Source organism: Perca fluviatilis, chromosome 2 (assembly GCF_010015445.1).
Source record: "Perca fluviatilis chromosome 2, GENO_Pfluv_1.0, whole genome shotgun sequence".
Classification (NCBI taxonomy): domain Eukaryota; kingdom Metazoa; phylum Chordata; class Actinopteri; order Perciformes; family Percidae; genus Perca; species Perca fluviatilis.
In genome coordinates, this window is record NC_053113.1 from 31,212,443 (window position 1) to 31,231,160 (window position 18,718).

General features: G+C 41.0%; 1 protein-coding gene across 2 annotated transcripts in view; it reads left to right on the forward strand.

Moving 5' to 3' along the window:
* The window catches only part of shox2 (short stature homeobox 2), a 7,861-nt gene extending 613 nt beyond the window's left edge, over positions 1-7,248 (forward strand). Inside the window, exons 2-5 of one of the 2 annotated variants that reach the window (XM_039825383.1) lie at positions 1,709-1,917; positions 4,285-4,342; positions 4,678-4,766; positions 5,672-7,248. In XM_039825383.1, the coding sequence (XP_039681317.1) occupies positions 1,709-1,917; positions 4,285-4,342; positions 4,678-4,766; positions 5,672-5,965 (650 nt within the window). In that variant the 3' untranslated portion in view covers positions 5,966-7,248. The remainder of the gene's footprint in view (positions 1-1,708; positions 1,918-4,284; positions 4,343-4,677; positions 4,767-5,671) is intronic. The other variant, XM_039825389.1, reaches the window with a different exon arrangement.
* Positions 7,249-18,718: the final 11,470 nt, after the last annotated feature.

Consider the following 18,718-nt stretch of genomic DNA (forward strand, 5'->3'; position numbering starts at 1 on the left):
TCTATTCTAGAAAGGCTAATCGAACATCATGCGCCGATCATAACAACGTTTTTATTTGCGAAATACAGTTAAAACATCGGCATTTTAGCTTGTGATACGATCCAAGCAGATTTCAGTATCCCACTAGTCGATGTAAGTTAAAGCACAATCGAGATCTGTGGGAAGGAAAATCATTCTCTGCTGCTTTCTGAAAGTAGCCTACCTTTTATTTTTCTTAGTTTGTTTGCCTGCAACGTCCAAACCGCCCACCTTATAGGCTTTTTTACCAGGCATCGTAATATCTTCCATCTTAATAAGATGCTTGCAGCATGGTGATGTCTTGGGTGGTACAGTTTCAAAAAGTTTCAATTCATTAGAAAAGGCCTAACCCAGAACTATGATAAACAACAAGGCCTCCTATGGCAAACTAGTAACCATGCTATTATAACATGACACGATTTAAGCCCATTGTCTTACATTTTTTTTACATCACAATTTTATGAAAGTATAGCGGTGCATTCTCGTCCTTGATGTGCCTTAAGTTTTTTTTTTTAAATGCTGCAGTTTAGCCTACTTCGGATTGATTATAACAGCAACGTTATGTTAGTTTATTACATACGCGTCATTGATTGTCAGTTATCGCAGAGATCTTGATATATCTTTGATATAGCTATTATAACAATGTTTCAACTAAAAGAGGGCGCATACATACAGACATCACTGCACATGAAAGGTGGCAATCGAGTCCTGTCATTTCCTGTCACTCGGTGCACACAGATGTCTGTTTTCATGTGTGAAAGCACATTAAAATAGTAGATGGCTTGAATAAAAATCTGATGATCGCATGTAAATAAAATAAATACCATAGACATTAGGTGGAAGAATTATTTTTTCGTGGTTGTCCCCAACAATTCAATGTTTATTGTATAGGCTATACAATTGCAAAACGAAAATAAAGGCAAATTAAAAAAGCATCAGTAATTAAAAACAGCATACAATCATACTTTAAACGGCAAATTATTGAATTAAATATAAAGAATTGCTTTTGTGTTTAATGCTTCCAAACCGACCAAATTCCAATTGTGTTCTAATCATCAGCATATTTTTTACATTTTAAGAAAGTGAAGCAGATGTTTACTGTGTATTATGAAACCTGGACAAAATGTGACACAAGACATCTTAGAAACTGGGTGGCTTGTAACAAAAAATGACATCTGTTCGTCATGGGCAGCGTGGTTAGAAGCGGAACTGCGACAAGCACGTATCAGACATCCAACAGTGGGCAAAGCGTTACATATTTATAAGCAGTTAATAATTAAAGAGCTTTATGTAGCTCTACAAAACATCCGAGGTCTGATAGCTCTGTGATATTTGAGGGCTGGTAGGGCATGTCTTTCTTTCCTATCATGTAGCCTAGGTTTTATTTCAATTTATGTAGGTCGATAATCATTTCAGTAGTGCACGTTATTTCAGTTCTACCCTTTAATCTGGGGTAGAGTTTGCACAGCCGTTAGTTTGGCTCATTTGGACTGCATGGAAGAATATGCAGCTTATTAATCCGTTATTAAAGCCCTATATGATTTACGTGAGAATGAAGCGTATTTTTTCAGAGTAAAAACATATTAAACAATTTCATAAATATGTGACGATGAAGTAGCACAGATCGGAGGTCACAGTGCAGCTCCACGGTGTTGATGTCTCTCTCTCTTCTCGTCTGCGCACAACACAGGCAACACAGATGTGAAAGAAAGGAAAGAAGATTCGAAGCCTTTAGAGGACGAGGCACAGACTAAAATCAAACAGAGGAGAAGTCGGACTAACTTCACATTAGAGCAGCTCAACGAGCTGGAGCGGCTCTTTGACGAGACCCACTACCCGGACGCCTTCATGCGGGAGGAGCTCAGCCAGCGGCTGGGCCTGTCAGAGGCCCGAGTACAGGTAGGAAGAATACTAGTATTATAATAATTAGGCTATACGAATATTGATTCATTATTTGGTGGGACAAAGTAGCACGTAGAGTTCCGTCTAGCCTAAAATCTAATTCAATTATCAAAAAACTGAAATATAGGCATATATGTAGGCTATGTATATTGTTGTCATTAACAACATTATCATAACCATGGCAGCGTGAGTATATGAATATGTGTCAACAATGGAGGAGAAAGTGACCCACATCCTTAAACTGAAATAGCCTAATAATTAAAACAAACTATAAATATTAATAATAACAAGAAGATGAATGCTGATAAAAATGCTGATAATAACAACAACAACAATAATAGTAATAAGAATAATAGAAGAAAAAAAGAATAAGAAATGCACATATTTTTCCAGGAGGGATTTTAATAATATCGTCACTGATTTGTGTTATGATAAGCTTGATATAACGCATAAACAAAAATCTGAGCATAACATTTTGTTTTATGGTGGTTGTGAATGTAGAAGACACACGTGCACAGACCTACACTACTAGACTACAGTACATAGGCCTGGATTTGTGAAAGGTTCAGAGGAACCCCCCATGGGTGTTTGTGGGTTTAAATAAGTGGAGCAAGATTTTGAAAGAAGGAAGAAACAGAGTTCACAATCGAAATGTTATTTCTTTCATCACTTTCTGATTAGAACAGGGTTCTCTCCGTTTCTTTTTATGACTGAAGTTGTGTTAATTGTCTCAATTAGGCCTTTGCTTGTATCACGAGGAGTCGTTTTAATCTGTATTGTCCGAATCCATCGTAACAAATACGCCTACAAATATTTGCCTTCGGTTTCTGGGTGTATGTTACCAAGGCCCTGTTTGTCAGAGATGCTGTCGTTTTTCATGGGGACAGACCATCTGCCCAGAAACCCAGTAAGGCTTCAGTCAGTAAGGGGGGGGGGCGGCTCAGACATGCCTTGTGCAACGGGAGCACAGGGACAATGAACATATAGACAACTCCTCTCATCTGATTGATCAAACCCCCTATAATATCTTATTCCAGACTCTTTTATCCCGTATGCTCCGGCTCATAGGGGAGGGCTGAGCATTTGTCTCAATAGTCAATATGGCGGTCGTTGTGGAAAAAAATTTATCATAAAACGGGCCCAAAAGACCCCCATCCCAAGCTCACCCTTCACCCCTAAAAAAAAGTTCAAGCCAGCTTTTTGCAGGGCTCTCCCGGCCTGAACTGGAATCTCACCAATAAGGCGTATTGTATCCCGAACAAGGAGCACAGCTCGGGGATTTGCATAAATTATGTATTATTTTCTACCCAAATCAAGAGCAGCTCTCTCCCTCTTTCTCTCTGCTAGAGCATTATATCGTTTTACCAGTTGCATGCAGAGACCACACATTCATTTTTTATAAAAAAAAAATATCTGCCCCAATCAATAACAGCAGAGCGTTTGCTTTTATCATCGCGATAAATTAGCTGAAGCGTGCACAAAAGGACTTCCGATACTGTGGTCAATAAATGAAGCCAGCTGACAGCCAAATCAATATGATATTTCATTCATGCGTCCACTGTGTGGAGCCTATATGAGCCTAATGTAAGGGAGATTGCAGATTGACATGTTGTATTGTGGGCTAATTTAGCCCTAGCTTTGTCTGGGAAATTCAAAGCAGATTATCATAGAAATGAATCGTTTAATCTCTGTTCCAAGGCGTTTCTCTGAAATTGACGCTTGTCGATTTCAACAGAAGGAAAAAGAGAAGTGAGCCGTCTTTGAAGCTGGTTTTTTTTGTGTGCAATTGTGTGTTATGGCGGTGATTAGACAAAACTGCGAGGCATTTAAGCGCTTCTCTGACATGGATTTTCTGCAGATAAGGGTAATTAATTTCAGCGGTCATTTAATGAGAGGGAGATGGAAAGAGAAAGAGGGAGATGTTCTCAGATCGCCTTGCTCTGATGTCCAAAACCGTAATAGCATTGCTGCTATTCGATATCTGAGAGTTCATTCAACTCTTCAGGGACACTAATCTATAGAAAGATGAAACCAACGCTGACAAGGTTATTTATTATAGTCCAGTAGTCCTGCGCATTTCCAACAAGGGTGTTTCTATTCTCCTAATAGGGTTTTAATGTCCCTCTTTTCGTAGATTTACCACTCTGCTCTTGCTCTTTCTCTCTGCTCCAACCCCCACTCTCCCTTGTTGTAGACTAAATGTAATAATTCAAATCTGGGGTTAAGCAGTGTCATTAATATTTCAGTGCTCCTTGGGGATATTGTTTTTTTCTGCGGTTGTTGTCACTTTGAGAAGAATTACACATGCTGGCCCCACAAGCAGCTGCCAATCAGTAGGTCTCTAATTAATTTCTGTCCCTGCAGGTTTGGTTCCAGAATAGAAGAGCCAAATGCAGAAAGCAGGAGAACCAGTTACATAAAGGTACGCTTTTATCCTGCATGCTCCAACAACACACAAAACTGTTTTTCTATTCTCTTCTATTCCATTCTATCCTGTTATAGAGCAACTACACGCTCAAATGCATGCAGCATGCAGCAACATAATCTTTACGCACTGTTACTATTTGGGACGTGGTTTTCATTTTCAGTTAATTAAGCAAACGCACTGTGATTTCTTTAGTGCCTGTTTATCTTGGACGTTATTAAAGTTTACTCCGACAATCAGCTCACTGCTCGTTGCTCAGCCATGCAGTTGACTTCTTTGTGGTTTTTTGAATATTCTCCTCACAATTAGGCTATCATCTGTGCTTCTTGCAGGAGTCCTGATTGGAGCAGCGAATCAGTTTGAAGCTTGTCGTGTAGCGCCATATGTCAACGTGGGGGCTTTACGGATGCCATTCCAACAGGCAAGTTACTTTGAAGCGTCTAGTCTTAAAAACCAGAGCAATCCCAGGACTGGTGTCTTGGCACAGGCTGTGCCCAAGTGCTATGCAGAGACTCCAGTTCCAATGTAGGGGGTAACTAAACTCTTATTACCACACTGACAAAAATCCTGTGCCAACACAGCGTAGCCTGTACAACCTAATTGGAAAAATCCCTCTATTGTGTTATGCTTTATTTGCCTATTTTACTGGAGCAAGCAAACATATTAGTAGACCTCTAGTACTCCAGAGTGTAAAACAGACCCCTGCCAAGGGCCAAGAGTCTCTGGATGTTTTCCTACCAACACATAAAGGTATACATTCCATGGTTGGACTGGTTTGTTTTTGATATATTAAACCATGCACCTGTGTGTGTGTGTGTGTGTGTGTGTGTGTGTGTGTGTGTGTGTGTGTTGTGTGTGGGGGGTGGGGTGGGGTGGGGGGGTACTGCATTACATTTCAGTAAAGTCCAGTCTTCACTTTGAGCACCACTGTTCTGGTTTGGGTTTATTATCTTGAAGGCAAAAGGTCCAAGATTTCCAAAGACAATGAACGTTGGATTTGATGTTAGATTTCATGCTATTGATGTCCAAATAAAAACTGAAATTTCACCTTTGATTCACAAGAGCTGCAGTAGTAAATAATGTCCCTATAGAAACTGAGATGGCATCCAGTGATATTGCTCAAAGACAGTTTAGTAGAAAAGCTCGGGGACTGAACACAATGTTGACCTCTTTAACCATTCGCCCTGCCTCCCTATGAGATTAGCCTCTACAGTACAGTTAAAGCACATCTACAACAGTGACACTAGTGAAATGACCCTTCAGACAACCCACTGCAAAGTTAACGCATGTTCTCCCCCCTTCTCTCCCCACCCGTGCGTCCCGTAGGATAGTCATTGCAACGTGCCGCCCTTCTCCTTTCAGGTGCAGGCGCAACTGCAGCTGGACAGCGCCGTGGCCCACGCGCAGCACCACCTGCACTCTCACCTGGCGGCGCACGCGCCCTACATGATGTTCCCCGCGCCGCCGTTCGGGCTGCCCCTGGCGACGCTCGCGGCCGAGTCTGCTTCCGCCGCGTCCGTCGTGGCCGCCGCCGCGGCCGCCAAGAACACCAGCAAGAACTCGAGCATCGCCGACCTGAGACTGAAGGCCAAAAAGCACACGGCAGCGCTGGGACTGTGACGCCAGGTAGACTGGGGGGCACGGGGCGCGCACGCGCACGCGCTTTCTGCCATGTCCTCGCGACTGAGAGACACTGAACACAAACGCTTACAAAGTGAAAATATCCAAGAACAAAGTGAGAAAAAATTATCCAAGGACGATATTTATGTTTTCTTTTTTTAAATGAAGGACGACGAGTATAACTATAAAAAAAAAATATATAGGCTATTTATGAGACAAAGAAAAGACAATGAAAAAAAGAGACTATGACGTAATAGCCTATACATGTGTGGGGTTTTTTTTGGACGCCAAATAAAGTGGCGGATGGATAGCAAGGCTACGCAGGGTCCTTCTCTGGAGCCGCATGGCTGAGGAGGGCGGCGGGACACCCTGAGAAGGTGGAGGAGGATGCAGCTGGCACGGTCGATACTTTGTCAAACAAGGCGAACCATTCTGCAGTTGTTCCGTTTTAATATTATATTATAATTGTTATGATTTCATTTTGAACATATAGAGGCTGGCCTCGTTATAAAACACTTTCTCTGTAAAAGGACAGAGCGGGAATTCTTTGACGAAGCAGAGACGACAACAACAACAACAACAACAAAAAAGGACAATATTCTCCCTCTTGTGTTTCTTGTCCACGATTCAAAATGCCCAAGCTGTGTTTGCATGAGTTTTCACGGATGACGTGATGTGAGCCATCTCTCCACCCCTCTTTCTCTCTGTCTTCATCTTCCCTTCCCTCTCTGAGGAAGGGCCACTCTCACTTGAATGTTTGGACTATATTCGACCTGTTTGGGCCTCCTCTGGTAAAGGTGAAACCATAGGCGACACACCAGAAACGTGAGATTATATAATATATGATGACCCTTTTGTCACAGGATAACCCGTAAGATGGTGATTTGTCCCCTTTTAAAGGAGCATTATGTCATCTTAAACACAGTGAACACGCGACCAAATGACAGTAACACGAGGACGGTACGGGCACGTGTAAAATATGTTTATACACAAGACACATGCATTATTTTTTATTATTTAGTGGCTTTATGAATGCCTTGTGGGGAATTTGTTCATTTTGTATTTTACTTTATTTCGTGTATTAAAAAAAACATGTGCTTTCTGTATGTAATTTTGATGTTTTTATAACAGTGAAAGTGAACACTTATACCTGAGGCACGGGTTTCTAAAAAAAAAAAGAATACTCATAAAATTGTTTTACTTTCTCCATCACATGTGCAACGTGAATCCACCTAAACAAACTGTTTTTCGTTCCTATAATAAATTAACAAAAGTTTCCTTAATGAGTTGACATTATTTTTTACAATCTTAATTGGCATTTATCAGCTACATTATTATTATTATTATTATTATTATTATTATTATTATTGCTGCCTGTAAACCTTTGAGGGCAATATATTTTTAATAATTCATGCCTGTAGGTCTTTTGATAACGTCACAGTTGTGACAGGCCCGTTTAGTCAGGAACATGGGTGTCTGTTGCTGCTCCCATGCCAAACCAATGCATTATTCATATTTGGTTATGGAGCGTTTGGAGAGGAGGACTTGTAATTTCCAGTACAAGCTAGACAAACTGGCAGATAAAGGATAAAGAGAAATGGGCCGTTCAGTGGCCCAAAGATTAAAGTTTTGCAGCACTTGAAATGCACACAATTATAAAGGCTATATTTTTCTAACAGGCTGCTCATTTAGATTTGAAACCACTCTGTTATTCTTGCAATAAGAAGATAAACTAAGCCCGATTAATTATAGGCCTCTAAACAAATTTTAATAGAATTATACCCGCAGTGTGTTTGTGGTATAGGCTGTAGTTTTGCACATAGCAGCCTACATGCCTGGGTGTTATCAAGCCTAAATCGATAATTTTTTTCACAACAGCAACATTTGAGATATTGTCAGTAATAAAAATTACATTATTATAAAACTATAGCCTACAGGTTAATGGTATTCGATGTAATTCCAGTTGTGAATCCCCATGATCCGTTTGGCCTCCTGCCCATATGCATCTTCACTGAATTAAAATGTTGCCGGTTTATGTGTCATGACCTCAAGTTTGGCATTGTGCGTAAAAATATACAGGCAGCTCACAAAGTTAAACAGAGCCAAGGTCTTTGTAAAAATCATTTATTATCGCCTGCCTCACTTGACTTACAAATTTGCCTGATTCATTTCCTGACATCTTAACCGCCTCTTATTGAACATTTAATAAACACCTGACACGGGAGCCTATAATTATAGGAATCCAGATCGCATTACCCCTTCCGATATTTCCACACAAAACACAATGTCTTTAGCTATTAATTAATACTGATCTCACAGAGTCTGCACTAGAGTCTGGAGTGTTTGTGTATCTCGCCGTTTGGGGCAGGATTAAGACGCCAAAACTATTGAATTATTGATTCAAAGCCTCGCCAGTAATGGAGAAGACGGAACTGGGAAACTGCTGAGCCGGGAGCGTGCACTGCTACCCTGCGATGGAACAGAAACACCGGGGTCGGGGGCGCGCCTGTCCTGCGACCGGCTATGTTTTAACTCGTAGAGACCGCAGAGTGAGGTCAAGTTCATCAGAGTGCTTATGTCACATTAATCACATTGTTCAGCCATTATTTACATACAGTTATTTCATAAAGAACAATTGGGTCCAAGGCATCTAATTTAGTTGCAAGGCATGGCAAATTCACTTTTGGAATTAAAAACGGTGATTTAAAGGTTGAGGAATTAGATTCTAATCTCATACACTATTATTATAGAAGTAAGATATTGAAAATATGCCATAAACTATAAGTGTCACTACTTATTATTGAGGAAACCACAAGGGCATTCCTGTATAGGCTAGGATTAAAATAATGAAAACTATAACACAGATTTAATGAAGGGATAATTCATTTCCAGTAATATTTAGTGTCACCTGAAGGACTCATCTACCCGAATGGAGTCAGTGTACGTACCACTGTCTCAATTTTTGCCATTTCCACAACAGATTTTGAAACATTTTCATCCCTATGCACTTCTTCATGACTACAATCCAAAGTCTTGAATCCTGCCCTTGTGGCTTGGACCCGCAGCAATCAGCATGTCCTGAGGTGTAGTGGTGTAGTGGAGGGGCCTCCACCCTGAGGGGCCCAGGAGACAACGAGACGGGGACACACAAGTGTTCTCCTGATTAGACATGGAGACGACCGGCGCGCTCACTCGCCTCTCAACACACTCTTATGACACACACCCCCACGCAGCCAGCCAGGAGCCGGTCATGCAGGCTCTCTCTCTGGCTTCTTTTCACTGTCTTTCCCTCTCGCTTACTCCATGTTTTTTTTTACCCCTGGTCTCTCCCTCCCTCCTCAACTCATAAACACACACACACTCTCTCTGTTGTAATGGATTATTGTACACCATGTTGGAGGAGTCGAGAGTAGGCCAATTCTATTCAAGTTCATCAAATGAATGAAAACAACACTGGACATCTATAACTCCAAATGGATGTAAGCAAACACACACACACACACACACACACACACACACACACACACACACACACACACACACACACACGCACACACACACAGATCATCATCAGCCTGGTGAGTCACAAAAGCACTCCACACCATGAAATCCTTCATATCAACTGGTGCTGTCTTGTTGCTATATTTACCCCACTACAACCCCCGAGACAAATACACTACTCTCTCATTTCCCGCACTTGGCCCTTTATCAAATTAGGGCACGTTAAACAATCTTACAGAGCAGTTTTTACTGACAGCCGAGGCATGCGAATGGCTGTGGCTAAATGTGATTGTATATACTGTTTGTATCCACGCTTGTGTGTATGAATTTATGTGAGAAAGTATGTGAGAGAGCTCCCTTTCTCTTCTTTTCTCTCTAAGGGCTTGCCTTTGTTACATGTTAGGAGTGCTCAAAGAGCAGGGCGCACACAGCACCGCACCAAAGACAACAGCCATCAGGAGCAACGGCACATAAAAGACCAACTTCAAAGACATCAAATGGAGCGAAAGTGAAAAAGAAACCTGCTGAAAACTCCCTCCAATAGCACTCAGGCCAGCAATTAGGACGCCATATCGCTGCCTGTTATCACATGCGTGCACCGTATAGGCCTGGGTGGCTAACCGCAGCACTTGGTGTGGGTTGCAGTCAGTGGAGAATTACAGCATTCATAGAGCTTGACTGTAACACTGTATTTAATTTCACTGTAGGATGAAAAGTGGGTGTTCGCACAGATTTGACCCCTGCTATGACCAGGGAGGCTTAACCACGGTGATTACAGACAGAGAAAAACAACAGTCTCTATCTCCAGCTCCTTCTATTCAGCAGCTAAGTAGAACAAAACAAAACAGAGGTCAGAACAAAACAAGAAGTCTAATTGTTTCACCGTTTCCTGTTTAGGTGCCCCAGGGCAATCTACACATTTTTATGTACTGGGTGCATTTTATTTGTTATTAATTCATTTCCAGTTGCAGCTGGTTTGCAGATTAGGGAGATAACATAATGTATAACTCCCCGCCCTGGGAAGAAGACATAACAAGGGTGTACAGTATGTGTGGAGACCTGTGGGCATTAGTAGCTCTGAGGGGATTTGATTGTTTCCATCAAAAAAGGTGACATTTGGTGCATTGTCGGGTGAGTTTGTGTGCATTTTTGTGTGTGCCTTGTGGTCTCAGAGGAAAAGAGAACAAAATGAAATGCAAAGACACAGAGAAAGAGAAAGAGAAAGAGAGAGAGAGAGTGAGAGAGAGAATAGAGGGAGAAAGAGAGGGAGAGTGATGAGGGGCACACAGTAAATGTTAAACATTTGGCCCATGCCGCTCTATATTTACAAGCTGGTAAGATCCAATCATCTGTGTGTGAGTATAATCGAGTACTTGCTTTTCAATCATCAGATGTTTGTACACAGACTCTTAAATTACTAAAAGCTTCTTGGAAACACAGGCCTAACTCATCTCATATTGATTGTATTCAGGCTTGTCTGAAGTTTACAAAATGCCATTTAGAAATGTCACGAAATGACAAAAAAGCCGACAAATCATCCAATATTTGTATCAGGATGCTCAAGTGTCTTTTTAATGTGGGTAAATCCGGGGAGGTCCGGGATCATTCATCCTGGGGTTAAACGCTTTTTCAACATTCTGTCCAGGGAAGCATTTATGACCATTTATATATCTGTCAACCGCATTTGAATGCTCTCTGAACTGGTGACAGACTTGTGCGGTCAAGGCAAAGTTTAGATGTGATGGAAAATAGCCCCTGGTTTTCAGTATAAGCATCAATCACCTGTGTACTGTAAATGTTATACTCATAAAGCTGTTAGTTGTTTTCACATAGCCATAAATCTGAGTGTGCAATACAAAAATCAATACATCTTACTGATTTTAGAAAACATACATAAACATACGGATACGTTGGCTGCAATTTACTTATACTTTTTCATTCGGTAGTTGCATTTAAACACATCATAAGTTTATGAGAAATGCATGTTGATTGTGTCAGAGAGTGACCTAAGGAATCTGTAAACATTAACAGTATGTTATATTTCTTATGAAATTGCCCAGAACTATTGGCAAACCCTTCCAGCAGGCAAAGTTTATTATGGGGAGCATCCAAAGAAACTGAAAATGTGTCATATTAATCATGACAATGTAAAGTAGAATTACACACAACAACGTATGCACTTATGCTTCTATGCTAACTATTCTGTATTACCCATCAAGTTAGTTTGGGATATATAGGCTACTATTTAACAAAGATCAGACAACTTAAATCTGTTATTGACTATTTTTCTTAAAGGAACACGCCGACTTATTGGGACTTTAGCTTATTCACCGTAACCCTCAGAGTTAGATAAGTCCATACATACCCTTCTCATCTCCATGTGTGTCGTAACTCTGTCTGGCGCACCCACCGCTAGCCTAGCTTAGCACAGATCCTGGAGGTAACCGGCTCCAACTAGCCTACTGCTCCCAATAAGTGACAAAATAACGCCAACATTTTCCTATTTACATGTTGTGATTTGTATGGTCTGCTACTTGGGCGGAGTGATTTGCTCGCAGCACAGAAGAAGCCCCGTGGTGAGGAGCAGAGAGTAACAACGGTGCTTTTCAGGTGTTGCGATAATCACTCCGCCCAAGTAGCAGTGTTTCACCTTCTGAGAATATATTTCCCAGTTTATATACGGTTAGAAGATGGCTGTGTCTCATGTGACCTTGTTATTTGTACACGCTGTGACTATATCACTATATCAAATCACAACAAGTAAATAGGAAAATGTTGGCGTTACTTTGTCACTTATTGGGAGCAGTAGGCTAGTTGGAGCCGGTTACCTCCAGGATCTGTGCTAAGCTAGGCTAGCGGTGGGGGCGTCAGACAGAGTTACAACACGCACTGAGATGAGAAGGGTATGTATGGACTTATCTAACTCTGGGGGTTACGGTGAATAAGCTAAAGTCCCAATAAGTTGGCGTGTTCCTTTAAGTTTATTATGTCAGAAACCAGTTATTGCTGTTTCAAAGAAAGAGAAGTAAAAAGAAAAAAAAGATTAGCAAAGTGTTGCACATCATCCCCCATCTCTCTCCTCATGTTTCCTGTCCAGTCCCTACTGTTACTCTTTAGTACAAGTAGCAATACTGCAATCTAGAAATACTCTACCTGCATAGAAAATGTCACTTAATTAAGTATGTTTTAAGCAAGTAAGTATTATTAGCAAAATTACCTTAAAGTGTTAAAGGTACCCATAATACATTAATTATAGCCCCAGTGACAGTAATTAATATTACTTGATTATTATTCCCGATGCATTAATGTGTAAGTAGCATTTTACTGTTGTAGTTGGTCGAGGTGGATCTAATTTAAACTATTTTATATACTTTTGACTATATTAATCTATAACATAGCATCATGTAAGCTCTTTGCATGTAAATTAGTAAGCAGTAATAGTAGAAGTATAGAGTAGCATAAAATGGAACTATCCAAGTAAAGTACAAGTACCTCAAATTTGTGTAAATGTACTTAAACCGTTTTCACATATGAACTCCGGACAATGTCCGAGGAATCAAGTCCCGACAAAGTCTGGAGTTTCTCTTTCACACACGTAGCACACAAGGGGGTAACGCCGCGTTCTATTTACCTCGGAACTCGTTTTTTACGAGGTCAAAGTTGGAAACATGCCCCCTGACCTCGTATTTACGAGCTCGGAACTCAGACAACCTCGCAGTAGCCCGAGTTCAAAATCCAACATGGCTGCCCCCTGTATCAACAGTTGTGAAAGCTACAGTAACATTGGTTATAAGCACTTCTGTCTCATTTGTGTCACTTAATCAGTCGTTCACACAGGCATGTCCAACTTCTATCTGTGGACATGTTGTTACGCTGTTTGCATGCACAAAAAACGGCGTAATGCGTTGTTATTAACTGGTTGCTAACAATAGCTAACCGGGCTCAAGCTAATGAAAACAATGAAAATCCGACTTTTAAAAAGAACGCATTCAACTCGGGTATGACGTCATTCCCAGTTGCGGCTTCTGAGTTCCGAGGTAAATAGAATGCGGCATAACTCTCTCCACAACGTGCAGCTCCTATGGCGCCATTTTGATGCTAACAAGCCATCACTCGCCGTTAGCATTCCATTGACTGCCATTCGTTTTGACGTCACTTTGAGAGCGAATAACTTTACATGTGAAGCGTTTAAAGACTTTATTTGTCCATTGTTTATTTCTAAAGAAACACGACAATGTATAAAAGGCTCCATTACCTTGTATCTCACGACAGAATGTGTCGAATCTTATCGTCTCTCGAGTTAGACATTTTCATTGCCGTCTTCGTGTAAATCACCCTTGTTCTTCACCCTCAGATGTTTGTTTTCTCCCTGTTTTACGGGAGCCGCATGAAACGTCATCAACACGCCCACTTGTTTGTTGTGAATTCCAGGCCCCGAAGTGCATCGGGCTTTGAAGCCAATTTTACATAACCGCCAAATAGTGGAATTACAACTTTGTGTTCGTCATGTGATGCCATGGGGCCCAAAAATACTTTTCCCCATAGACTTACATGGCAAGGAGACATCTGTAAATCAGGGCATAGATTTTTTTGAGCAGCACTTATGCCAATAAATGACTCGGTTCGGTTTAATATTAGAATTTGATCCATTCGTCCGATCGTGCAACATGAGCATGTCCATGCAGAGTGATGCAACAGGCTGTGTCTGTGTACTTTATGTATGTGTATGTATGTATGCACTATGTTGTGTTGCATTTTTTTTAAACAGCAGATATTGTTTATTTGTCCAAGAAAACTTTCCTCCGGGACAATAAAATCTATCTTATCTTATAACATTTGGAAAGTCTAGACGAGCTGCATGATTAAACAATCAAATTAGGGGAGTGCTAAACCGGAAGTAGCTGGCTCTGTCTGGCTGGAGGTCTGTACTGCAAAAGCAGCGCAGATCATTCGGTTAATTTCATCCACAAAATTTGAACTTTTTTGGCTTCATGCACCACTGAGCAACTCTTATTGGAATGAACGGGGCTCCGCCTCGAACACTGTATCCAGGTCTTATTATACATCCATGGTGAATTCTCACACTCAATCGGAGATTACACGGACTTCGTACTAGGGAGCTGGCAGGTTAAACACCATTTGATATGCGATCCGATATGCGAGCCGCTGGATAATTTCTAGATAATTTCATGTTTGCACTGCATGTGTGAAAGGGGCTTTAGTTACATTCCACCACTGCATTCTATTAGGTACAATTAATGTTTATATGATTAAAATGTAATACTGGTTTGTCATGGTGGCATTAAGGCTAAGATGTGTACCACATAAACTGCATCTTTCCCGGGTTCCCGAGTCCAGCCAGAGACATTTGTAATCCTTTCTTTAACTTGCTACATTTCCTGTCTGCTTTTCAATTACATAAATTAAAGGCAAAATGCCTTTAGTCCAGTTGTTAATTTTCACATCAGCAACTCTTTTTTTTTTTTTTTACAATGCCACGTGAGATCATTATAACATTGGACTGAGTCATTACGCTATAGCCAACTGTATGTATCCTTCAATTCATTGTTAAAGCATTATCCATGAACATTACGTTTACCTGTCCTGAGTTCTCTCCTGTATATTAATAAGTCTTTGGGGCAGCAGAATATGGGCGCAAGAGGTCAAGTGCTGTAACAGTAATAGAATTTTAAAGCAGGAAAGTGTCATCCAGGGCATCTTATTCAGATGTTTTCATTGATCCTGTCACTTGCGTCCCCTCATTGATACAGCAGTATTGACAGCTGTATTGCTATGGTAATTTACTCCTCAGGCAAGTGCATGTAAGCAGCTGTCCCCGGGCTGGAAGATAAATACATACGAGAACTACACACAAGCACACGCACACATGTACACATGCCTTATTATAGGCTAATAAGATGAGCATGAAAGGTAATGTATAATGGTGGGGGACCATGTCAACTTCAACTGGGAGGAGCAGGTTGAGTGGGCTGTGTGTGTGTGTGTGTGTGTGTGTGTGTGTGTGTGTGTGTGTGTGTGTGTGTGTGTGTGTGTGTGTGTGTGTGTGTGTGTGTGTGTGCGCTTGGGTAAGTCACCGGTGGGAAGAATGCATCTTGTTTCAATGGAGGCTAATGTAAATTGATGTCACAAGCTGAGAGAAGGGCAGACAAAATGCGAAGAGCTGACTGAGCTGCATTATGGGGCCAAGGAGGCATCGGAGGAGGCAGGACCCCACAGTGGTGCGACGTTCTATTGGATTACAGTGTTGGCTCAACAATCTGCCAACGTCTAATTAAATAGGCCTGCATTACTTTCCTCCACAGCGGGAGGTGTGAGAGAAGGACACTATCTCATTCTGAAATGGGATGTAAAAATAGATCTCGCAACTTGGCCCTCACTCGCGCTCCCTCCCTCCTGTGATATCGCTACTTCTCAGTGTGTGACAGCCTCTCCCTGTCTCTTTGAGTTACTCACACTCTTGTTTTTCACTCTTTATATTTTTCCTCTAGATATAAAATAAACAAAGAAAGTGGCTGTTAGAATTTCTCAGTGTAGCTGCTGGTATTACACACAATTTAACGCAAGATAGTGTTTACTCAGTGGTTTCCTCGATGACTAGGACTCGCAACGCAGACAATGGGAAGAGTGGGAAATGGTTTTGCTTCTACAGGAGTGAATCTGTAAAACACTGGATTGCGGTCTGTGTGCAGCGAACAAAACTTTTCCTTCCTTTTTGTTTTGCGATGGGGAAAGAAATTCAAGGAAGTGACACACGTATGGAGAATGGATATTGCATTTGCATCCTAAAATAGCTGACGCGTACTGTGACAGATAACTGGTTGTGTTATAGAGAGGAAGGAAGCAAGCACATTGAGAAAAAAAAACTTTATCTCTCAACTGGCAGCGATATTCAGAAACTAGATTTAAAATTGTGACTTTGACATTGACTGAAGAGCGAGGAATGTGGAGGGGGGGACGGACATAAAGAAAGTCCCACAGAAAGAGACAAGGGCAGCGATATGAGCAGGAAAGATAAGAGAGACGAGTGTGTTGGAGAAAGTAGAAGGAGGTGCAAAAGACATGAGTGTGCCAAAGAGGAAGCACTTTGTTGAGCTAAAGCATATTTGAGAGACTGCCTCTTATCTTAATGATGACAGGGACCCTTTTAAAGGGTCACATGTAACACATTGTGTGCTGGAAGTGCTCTTGTAGGACCACCGAAGAAACGCTTGGGACAGGAGTTGGTTTAAGTTAAATACATGCCAGCAAATCTTAAGCTTGCAATGCAATGACTCATGGACCTGCAAGGGTCCATGGCAACCCCTTCTATAACTCATGACTCAAAAGAGTCCATAGACTGGCTTTCTTCCCTGATATTGTGTTTTCTTTACAATAACCAAAACAACAGCATTGTAATAAATATATCTCCTAATAAATATATCTCTGGGGGTTTTAATGTTTAACTGTTGATGAGACTGTCAGAGAGATGTTGACTGATGCCATTTTTGGAGCACTAGTTTGTGTTGTTGTATTATATTGCATTATTGCAGTAATACTTAAGGAAATATTAAAGAAAATAGTTCAACATTTTGGGAAAGATGAGAAGATTGATACCGCTTTCATGTCTTTACCATAAATACATACACTTTCTGGCTACTGCCAGAAGCGGGTTAACTTAGCTTAGCAGCGGAAGACTGATAGATGATACATAGAAAGTGAACATATATAAAGAAAATGGATTAAGAGGGATGTCAAGCTGCTTCCAGGTGTTGCCAAACAGTTGTTGTAAAAGTTTTGGCTCGGGAAAATATTCAAGTAACAACAGAAGGACAAATAAAAAGTTATTTTGCTAAGGAGATAGTTTTCAACAAATAAGTAGTCTATGACTATTGGTTACATGTCTTTGGATGGATGCACAGCTGTCTCCTAGAAGACTAATGCCAGCACTAATGAACCATATTACATGTTATTGGTCCATATGTGGTGGTGTTTTATATGAAAAAACATAAGCAATATGATATTCTGGGCGTGCAAAGCACAATAACAGCCCTGCACCACTGCTAATAAAAGCATTACTGTAATCTTTTTTGTGGTAACTTGGTTTGGGACTTGTTTAACATGTTATATGTGCAAAATTGCAAATTCTAAATGACAAAGATTATATTGAGATTTTTATTTTTTTACTGCTGAGCCTTGTATGTTTATAAAAAACATGAACGCATTCACAAAAGCGTTTTCGGAAACATTCAGCATTTTTCACTCATGCCAGCCTTTTACGAGGTATAACTGTGTGCTCTGTGCTGCTGCTAACGTCAACACTTCTTCATATTAGTCACGTCTGTTTACTTTATTCCCTAAAAGCCATTTTTCTTTTGTGAGTGGGTTGAATAAATATACATAGCTCTGCCTCTCTGAGAGAGGCATTTGGAAGCTTGTGATGGAGCAAATGTAATGTCTTTATAATATTTCCTTTGGGTGATATTTACAATCCCAACACTCATATCACAGTGATTTCCCCTAAATACTATTAAAAATAATTTGGGGAAGCAGCAAAATGCTGCAGTAACTGAACTTAGTACTTAACATAGCTGCTCGCTCAATTGGCTCTATCACCAAAATATGAAATGAAAACCTGAGTTGAGAGCCTGCGGACCGCAGAGAGACCGTGTAGTGAGGGTTGGAGGGGCTGTGTGGACACAGAAGAGAGTACTGTAAAAACACATCCCTCCGGCACCATTATATAAGCACACATATGGGACAGTAAAAATGGAATACGACACTTTAAATGACATTATTATAAAATGCAATACTCCTGGAATGATCCTTTATTAAATTAGGCCCTATGATCCAAGATGAATTTCCCGCTTCCCTAATCCATCAAGAGGGGAATATTAAAAGATAGGCCTCAACTGGCATTAGAAGCTCACTCTGTCTTGACTTTCATTATTCTGCATTAGCGTGCTGCTGGGGGAGAGCCTCTTAATGAGAATTACAATGATTCACTGGCCCCGGCCCCACTTCTGACAAGTCAAATATTAACTCCTCAGTCACAGCTGTCGGAATTAAAATACTTTGTAGCCGCGGACGTGCTAAATTAAATTGGCCTTTTATGTTCCTTACATGGCTGACCCCCGTGGGGCTCCACCGCCTCAGTCGCCACTGAGATGGCTATGACAGAGCAAGAGGAAGAGACACAGAGTGTACACACAGTAGAGTGTTCGCTGCTCACACAGGCAGGCTCACACACAAAAA